This window comes from Octodon degus, unplaced genomic scaffold (assembly GCF_000260255.1).
Source record: "Octodon degus isolate 3935 unplaced genomic scaffold, OctDeg1.0 scaffold00198, whole genome shotgun sequence".
Classification (NCBI taxonomy): Eukaryota; Metazoa; Chordata; class Mammalia; order Rodentia; family Octodontidae; genus Octodon; species Octodon degus.
Genome location: NW_004524774.1, coordinates 2,655,508 through 2,665,267, shown reverse-complemented (window position 1 = coordinate 2,665,267; position 9,760 = coordinate 2,655,508). Strand labels below are relative to the sequence as shown.

At 35.9% G+C, this 9,760-nt stretch overlaps 1 protein-coding gene across 4 annotated transcripts in view; it reads right to left on the bottom strand.

Moving 5' to 3' along the window:
- Window positions 1–1,202: 1,202 nt before the first annotated feature.
- Window positions 1,203–9,760, bottom strand: part of Diaph2 (diaphanous related formin 2) — an 890,957-nt gene continuing 882,399 nt past the window's right edge. For all 4 annotated transcript variants that reach the window (XM_023704632.1, XM_023704633.1, XM_004644436.2 and 1 more), the window contains one exon: window positions 1,203–6,502. In XM_023704632.1, coding sequence (XP_023560400.1) covers window positions 6,438–6,502 — 65 coding nt within the window. In that variant the 3' untranslated portion in view covers window positions 1,203–6,437. The remainder of the gene's footprint in view (window positions 6,503–9,760) is intronic.

Here is a 9,760-nt window from a genome sequence, read left to right as displayed (position 1 = left end):
TTGAAAAGATGAAGGTTTCATATTATTTATTATGTCTAATATAGTGATAGTATTTATGCTGTGCTGATCAACAAAAGTTTAAAAATTAGACTGAACTCAGTATGCCAACATATAGGTAAAAATATTACCTGAAAAAATATTACCTGAATGTCCATTAGCCAGATAAAAGATCAGATATAAGGGGGGGGCTGGGAAGATGGCTCAGGGGAATAAGTGCTTCCCTGGCAATGCAAAGGTCTGAGTTCAATCCCCGGGTCCACCAAAAAAAAAAAGATCAAATATAAGGTTAGTAACTGAAATAATTTGGTTACATTCCAAGAATCAGATATAAAGTTACTATTTGCCTAACTCATGTACTTTCAACACTTTTTTCCTGTGGTGGGCAGTAACTATAATATTTTTGTAGCTATTGGGACAGTAGACATATAGATATGACTGTAAATGTGATTTTAGGCTGTTGTTTTTCATTATAATTCAAAACTCTCATCTGTCATATACGTCTAAATGTCCAGATTTCCATTTTCCTTCAAATTCCTGCTATCAATTTCAAATTTCGTTGGTTGTAGATAGTATACATTTTCAGATGCCCTCCTAAAGAATTTGCATATTTGATTAACGAGGGTATGTTCTGGGGCAAAGCAGGAAAAGCAATGTACTTGATTACTGGGGTAAACAATTCCAAAGAAAACAAGAGATTTGACCTGTTTCAGATCACATCTTTTATAGATGTGGTTATTCAACTGCCCAGGCCTTCAAATTCTGTTCAGCCAACTCATGATGAGGTATTATTTTGAGAGCTCTCAAGAGCACAACGATCCTCAATCCTTTTTTAATTATTCCAGATGCCTTTACCTTTCAGCATTAGCAACACATTGTTTTAGTTCTTATAGTTAAGAGGAAAAATCCCTTGCTGTAGAACCAGTTTCTCGGGAGAATGTAAATCACTCTCTGACTTTTCTAGACCCTTTAGTTGTACAAATGTCTCCCTACTACTCTGACAAACTGTGCTAAGGAATACCAAAGAAAACCCTAAGATTCCCACAAGAACATCAATCCTTTAACATGACCCTATGATCTCCGCCTGCACTTCTGTTTAGTTGAAGCTTCTAGTCTCACATTGTCTTCACACTTCAGTTTGTGGCTTTCATTCATCCTTAAATGGAATTTTCATAGGCAGCACAACAGTCAATGTGTATCTTAACTTTATTGAATAAGTAAATAGGCATTACATATAGGTTGCAAGTCATTCTTGGTCCTGCTTAGAGACAAGTGTTTTTTCCCAGGCAAAACGAGAACGTAAATTTAAATGTTTACTGCTTCTGAAATACTTCTGCAAAGTGGCTTGGTATGGACACAATCTCCCTCAATACCCATTCAATGAAGTCTTTGCTTGCACTTCTCCCTTCAGCTGAGGGATTCACAATATCTAAATAAGCTTGTAAGAACTTTTCTGTATCAGAGGTAGTTTTGCGCCTACATTGTAAATCACAGAAGACATTTGGTCAGATAAACCATAGAAAGGGCAGAAAAGATACACTACAGCACAGAGTTGATATCACTGATTTTTTCAGGCTAACTCACCGTAGTGGCAAAAGTATCGATCAAAATTTAGAAGAGTTTTTTCATCCATTTAAAACAAAGCATGCAGTAACCTGTATAGATAACAGCCTTAGAGACAAACTTAAATCTGGCTTGAGCACCAAGGATGCATTTTAAAAAGTGTTAAGTACATTTGTGTGATATAACTAGTGTAGTGGATGGATGGTGACCCACCGATAAAAGATATGCTCATATTCTAACTTGTGAAATTATCTTATTTGGATTAAGGGGTCCTTGAAGATGTAATTAAACTAAGGATCACCAAGTGAGGAGATTTTCACAGAGTCTGGACAGGCCATGTCTGTGAGCCCTAAATGCCATCATGAGTGTCCTTATAAGACAGAGGTGGAGGTAAGCTAGATACACAGAAGAGATGAAGTGAAGCATGCAGAGATACAGCCAGAAGCCAAGGAACAATGACAGCCACGAACAAGAGGAGATAGAAGGCATGGATTTTTCTCCTAGAGCAGCCAGAAATATAACCATGGCACAAACTTGACTTTGGATTTCTGGAATCCAAACCAGTAAGAGAATAAAGAGTAGATATAGAGATATAAATATATTATTTTAAACCACTACGTCTGGGATAATTTGTTACAGTAGCCATAGGAACCTGATACAGATTTTGGTACTGGGAAGTGGGATATTGCTATAATAAGTCCCTAAAATGACAATGTGGCAATGGATTTGATGAAGGATGGAGGCTGGAAGAATTTTGATGCACTCAACAGAAAAAATCATGAATGTCTTCAACAAGGCTTTTGATAGAAATATGAATGTAAAGACATTTCTGATGAGGTCTTGGAAGGAAATACAGAAAATTTTATTGGAAACTGCAAAAAGGCAATCCTTGTTATACAGTGGCAAAAAGCTTATCTGAATTGACCCCTATAGTTTTGTGTGAAAAACACAGCTTATAAACGAGGAACTTGAATACTTAATTAAGGAGATTTGCAAGCAAAGTGTTGGAGGAATTGTCTGGTTACTTCTTGCTATTGTAAAATAGAGAGGAGAGAGATAAACTGAAGAATGAATTATTAAGTAAAAAAAGAATGAATACTTGATGATTTGGGAAAATCTGAGTCTATCCAGAGTGTAATAGACAGTAAGATAAGGATGTTCACTGTTAGGAAATTGCTCTGGAGATAAGGCCTACCCCGTGGCTGGGTAATGTTTGGCTAGTGCTAAAGAGATTAGGCAATGACTCATGGATTCACTTAACCATCTCAGCAGAAACCACGGACAGAGGTGAGCTTATCCTGGACAGATGTGTAAGGATCTTTGTTTCTAACTGTGTGAAATCAACATGACTTACATGGGAGGCTCATGAGGTTTCTGAGGTTATACCAGCAGAAACACCTCCAGCATGTCCTGAAAAACACAGAAAGCAGACAAAACAGAAGCAGACTGTAAGACCACTGCAATTCTATAGGCAGAAAATACATTGATAAAACAACTAGGCTGCAAAAGAAGGATCACTCCAAGGCCGCAGGTATAGGTACAAAGACAAATACTTCAGCATGAGAGCAGAGGAAGTATGTGCCACAAGTATAGAGGCACGGGCCCAATCCATGATCCAAGAGAGAAGAGCTACACAGACCCAGAAGATGGGACCCCCAAAACACAGCAGACTATAGCCAGGCCCTGAAACCTAAGGAGCATTTGTTTGGCTGTTTCTTGAAAATGAGTGGGACATGTGACTTCTTTCTGGTTTCCACTCTCTTCCTTTTGGAATAGAAATTTCTCTAGTTATTCCATGCCAATTTCACTATTGCTTGTAGAAAAAAAAATTTGCTTTACTATACTTGTTCACACATGGAAAGGAATATTGCCCTAGGATGGTTCATAGCCAGAATTTTACTCATGCTTAACTTAGGTGATGGGATTTGAGAATTTCCAAATGATATTTGGATAAAATTTGGATATTAGATTTAAGTGTTGATGTGGCAGATGTGATGGTCATGTCTAACTCCAATACTCAAAAGGCTGAGGTAGGAGGATCACTGTGATTTTAAGGCCAGCCCTGACTACACAGCAAGATCCTTTCTCAAAAAATAAAGCAAAAAGAGTTGATGTTGTAGTAGGTTGAAGCTTAGAAATATTAAGATGGGGTGATTGTGTTCACACATGGGAGAGACTGAAACTTAGGGGCAGGGTCAGAGGTTTGTCAACAACACAATCCATTGAAGCTGTAAATATTACTGTATTGTGAAAGAGTCTTACAGAACTAACGAAGTTTAAGATTGTGAGATGAGATTAATTGGGTGGTCCCTCAATGTCAACATAAGTATTCTTATATGAGAGGCAGAGAGAGATTAGGTACTCAAAACATAAGGTGTTGTGAAGATTAGCACAGAGAAATGTGGACAGAAGCTAAGGAATAACAGCCACCAGAAGCTAGAAGAGGCGAGGAATGATTGTCCACTAGAGCATCTGAAGTGGGCCCTGCCTGGTGGAACCTAGATTTCAAGCTGCTGACCTCCAGAACTGTGAGAGATTTGCAGTTGCATTAAGCCACCAAGCTTAGGTCATTATAGCAGCCAAATGAAATCAATGCAACTAGTTAAAGTTTTAAAGGCTTTGTGTTTTTTTAACATTTCAAAGAAAATCTGCAAAAATGGTACTGCTTATGTGTGGCAGTAATAAACAAGAGTTTAGTATAATTTCATTCTGTACTAAATATGTCACTATGTACCCTTTTTGGTCATGCATTTCTATATAAAACAAAACTTCCAAGTAGCTAGAACAGCACCATCATAAATCTGATACATAAATCCTTTAACTTAATTATTGGATTACGGAAGGGTTTCTAATATGTGTGAAAGGCATGTGAGATTATTTTAAAAACAAATATATAATGTAGCAATGTAGTTTTTCATACATTCTTGCTTGCAAACTAGAAAACAAGGCAAGTTCACATATAGAAAAGGTGATACACATCAGTTTTTGTACCTTGACCAGCTTAGTAATATGGCATGGAAAATGCCCCAAATTTCAGTGAGGATTTATATTTCATAGCCATTTTCCTACAGACTGAAAAGCTATCAAAAAGATATAACATGAAAATTTAGAAAAGACTATGAAGTCAAAAACATACACAGTAGTTATTTGCACAAATTAGTAGGACCTACATTTTTCTCATTGTTCCTAAAAAGTATGTGAAATGGATATGTTCTTAAATATGTTTGTGTGCACATGTACATGTTTTAAGATAGGAAAAATAGAAATTTCACATGTTGTTACTTTTTAAAATTTCTCTACTGTAGCATCCTCAGAACATTTGAAATGTAATAACCAAGTAATAATTCACTGGGAAAAAAGGTAGCTGTTGAAATTAGTGTACATCTATATAAAGGAATCTGTGAACTAGCTAACCCTTATTTACTTTATTCAATAAGACGACGTACCAAGCCAATCCTGTGTGTCTATGCTCTGAATGCTTTGCTCTGAATAACATGCTTTGGAGGAGTGGAATATGCTTTATACCTAAGAAATGTACATATAAGAAATATTTTATAGTAATCACAATCATCTGCATGAATTAGTCTTGAAATTGCACTCCAGAGAAGTTATACCAATTATTTCAATGCATATTTTAAAGTAATAGACAAGTTAAGTATAACTTTTACTCTCTCATCTATTTAAGAAAAATATAAATAGCTTATTTTTCTTCCTAGATTTGGTAAGCATCATTTAAATGTGTTAATGTAGAAGTAAGTATGATGATGATTAAGAAGCTCACTTCGTTGCTGGGATCTATATATGATTTCCTTTTCTTCTTTAGAACACCAAACTGCAATTGGAAAAGGGAGTAAGAAGGGACATAAAAAATTGACCTTTTCAACAGTTTTCTGCTGCCTCCTGCAGAAAAAAAGCTCTTTTGGGTCTTGTAGAACTCTAGTCCCTGCCTTCAAGAGGGTCAAGGAAGAAAGAAGCAACACAGAGAAGAAATAAATCACAGAATAGGAAATAGTATTTGCCTTTGAAAGTGATGTAAAGATAATAGAGTGCTCAGGTCCATTCTTAGCATATGCATTAAAATGTGGGATTTTTTTCTCAAAAATAGCCATATAAAGTATTTGTATAAAGTAGATATCTATGCATAATTAGAAAATATCTCTTTAAATAAATTTTAAGTCATTTTCCCTAACTGATTCTGCTAAACTTTGGTTTATTTTTAGCAATGAGAAGTGTCTGCAATATCATTCTGAAATGCTGGACTAATGATAAGTGTAACATCAGCCAAAGCAGATAAATCTATCAGCTTTCACTCGAGATAAAACTCTATATATCTGGACTGGAGTGGAATAGTACTTAAGAAAATTTTCAAAATGGCTTCTCTTGCAATGTAAGCAATAGTAGCACATTCCCATATCATTGACAAGCACATGTTTCTTTCACTTTTGTTTTTATATACAATAACGTTTGGAAGCAGATACTGAATAATTCTTGCTGTCTACTCTTTATCTTCTTTTTTGTTTTCATGGGAGTGACCTAGAAATTTAAGATATCAAATTTTTACAGATTATATGTTTGAAAGCCTTAGAACCCACTCAGTTTCTTACACTTGCATCTTAAGAATCAGGTCACACACAACAATAAATAATACACTTCTTTACACAAAAGTGGAACAAACATTTTATAATCTTGACAACCATATCCTGATTAGTATAATCTTGAGAGGAATCTTGCAACAGTTTTACAAATGCACATTACTTCATCCAGTTGAGCTTGACCTTTGCAGAAATATACTTATTTCCATCCCTTGAGTGCATATTTTGTTCTTCTAAAAGTGTATGATTTTGTTTAAATGTTTTCATATTCTTTGGCATTAGGATTCACTTAGATGAGATAGCTCCATTGTGGCGTGAGCGTGACCTTTCTAAAGGTACTCGTCTGTTATCTGTAAGACAAAGAGAAAAAGAAGCAAAAACATGGTGAGTCTTAGATCTTGGCTATTACATGTCAGGTCTAGAGAGGTTTTCAAACAATCCTAAAATTCACTTCAAATGAATATGTAAATAAGGAAGAAGGAGCACGCATCTGAGAATTTCACACTACAGCTACTAGGCTGAGTTCAAGAGTTCTACAATCAGCAATAAATGACTTTTCTTGGTAAGCAAAGTTAGAGTTATCAAAGAAATGGAAGAATTCTCTCAAGCAGAGTCCCCTTGGAAATAGCAGGTGACAACAAATTTCCTTGGTAAAGACATAAAATGGAAAGGATCTATGTACAGTTCCTTTTGTTGGCAAACACTTCAATTCCACGTGAGCTTTGAACTTTTATGCTGGCTACCTCTAGAGGACACCAGCATGGGCAGAGCAGAAGAATTTTTATTTTTTTCCAATGACTGCAATTGGTGGCAATCAAACCAGCTACTGGCTTTACCTGATTGTATGATGTAAACAAATTCAATACTTTATATGTTCATAATGGGAATGAATAATGAATGGGACCTATTTTGGGTCCCATTCTCCCCACACATTACAGGAAGAATAATCACTATGCAGATAATTGTTGGCACAAAGCTTGGAAAGTAAAGTTTAAAAGCATTGAAAGTTGCTGAAAATAGTTTTAGCTTTAATAGGAAAAAGGTTTACAGCTCTGCATTGTGATGATCACTACTATGTTATTATCACCTCTGTTTTATGCTCATCTCAAATGCAATTGATATGGGTAAAAATCCCTTTTTGACAAAAACATAATATACTTAGATTCTCCATTTGGAATAGGACTAGGTCTCTAGAAATAATGACAACCAGCAGCACTTACATAAATGCTAACACTTTACACTCGTTAATTTGCTAATTCACACAACATCCCCGGGAGGTAAATCCATTTCATTCTATCTTATTATCTCTGCTTTAGTGATGAAGGTTACACAGCAAATCAATGGTATGATGGGGAATTGCAATGCAAAGTTAATGCCTAAATGTCAGGACTGCTTTGTACAGAGGTTGATGTTGGGGCTTCCCAAGTTGTTACGGATTTTTTTCCCTAAGAATATGAGGCCCAACTAACATATCCAGCCTGTTACAAGAGAATGATGGACAGAAGTACAGAAATTTTGCCTTGGTGTTTTTCTAGTAAGCTAGCATTTTAGGACAAATTTCTGGAAGTATTTGATCAATACTCAAAGCAAAACTTACTGGCTCCCATGACCTTGGCCTCATTAATACACCTTATAAGAACCATAAACCAACCAGAAATAAGATCACAAAATACTCAGAACTTCATAATGCAATAACACTGAGAGGTAAAAAAGCAAGAGGCATTTTCTTTACTTGGTGATATATCTGGATGATGGATTATTTAGGTATCCTTTTGAAGATACTATTAAAAAATTCCATTATTTAGTTTGTGATATGGATCACAATTCAGCTAAAAATGTGAAGATAACACTCCTAGATAAGGGGCTTATTACTTAGATGTCTCTGGTTTGCATACAGATTGGCTTGGGACTTCTTAGACAACATTTTTAAATAAAATTAAAATATTATTCTTGTGGCATTACTAGCATTTAAGCATTCAGTGTTAAATGCTATCAGACATGAGAATGATAGCAGCATACCTACAGGATTGTACTAGGTTGAAAAAATGATAAAGCCTTGGTAGTCTTACATAGTAAGGTCAACAGGCATCTGTGTTTCCGTCCAGGAATGCTATCACCACCGCATACCACCACTTACTATCCCCTACATCCAAGACTGCTTCTATAGGAATGGAGAGATAGCTCAATGGTCTAAGCACCTGCTTGGTAAGCACGGGGACCCAGGTTTGATCCCCAGTACCACATGCCATGCTGGCATTGAAACCCAGGCTTGCCATGCCATGCCTGCCACCGAAACTGGGCATGGTGGTGCATGCCCCTCATCCCAGCACTGGGGATGCTGAAACAGGAGGATCACTATCAGCCTGAGCTGTGTAGTGAGACCCTGTACCCCATACATAAATGAATAAAAAAGATCAAAGACTACCTCTACGAACTCAGCCTCAAACATTAAATGATGAGATGTGAGGAACCACATCAACTTACAACTTATGTTAGATGTTAGGAAAAAGAAAACTTTCAAAATGGAGCAAACTGGGAAAGGACATTGAGGTTTGAAAAGGCAGGATAAACACTGGATTGAGACCCCAATCTGACTTCTGGCATACACAAAAGAGAATTATGTTAGCTTTTCTCCTTCCTTTTCCTTTGTCTTTCTTCTATTCTCTTTCTTTCTGGGTGCCCAATTCATCCCTAAATTAATGAGATTATTATGTGAAGTAATTGCATGAAGGTTATGACTTACATTTTCAAAATTTAACCCATACAATGTTTATGAAAAATAAAATGTCATTACAAACAGTAGAGGCAAAAAAATAAAAAGGAAAAATAAACAATGCTAGCAATTGTTAGTCTTGAGCACTTGATTTATTTCCAGTTTTCTGTATGTTAAAATTCAACTAATTATAAAATATGTATTTATATTCCAGACTTATGTGGATCAAGCCATAAGTGAATTAGAAAATCTAAATTGTGCATGCATGCACGCACACATACATACACACCTTTATCTGGCTTCACATTCTAATGGATAGCAATCTAGGTTTGACAACTCTTTATACCTCTCTTCGAGTTGCAGATTGAAAAAGCAGTGACTGAATTACTTGAATACAATAATTTTATTTACAGTAGTATGTATTAATATCCCTCATAAACTGGCATCTCAGTTATGAGAAAGAAAAGATCTTATTGCTGCCAGTGAAAACAGAGCAATCTCGGTGATTGTGAGAGTGATGATATTTCTGGTTTGGAAATAGGTGGAGGAAGTCGGTGGCTAGTTGATAGGATTTCAGAGCTTCACAAGACCCAATCTGAACCCAATTCACTCTGCTAACTAGACTTGTTCTCTCAATACTATTAATAGCACTGGAATTTAAAAAAAATAGAGGCCTTATTTCCTAAAATTCAGTAGTTTGAAATATATGTATTTACCTGAGATGATATGAAGGACTTTTTAAATAACTAGTGGCATCTTTTGAAGTGAGTAGAATAAGACTCTTATTGTACTGTTCTAGATTTCATTCATGAAATCATTTATGCAATTATGTATAAAAGCACATCATCTGTGATACACCCACCTAAATATCACTAAGACTTGGATACATACCCAG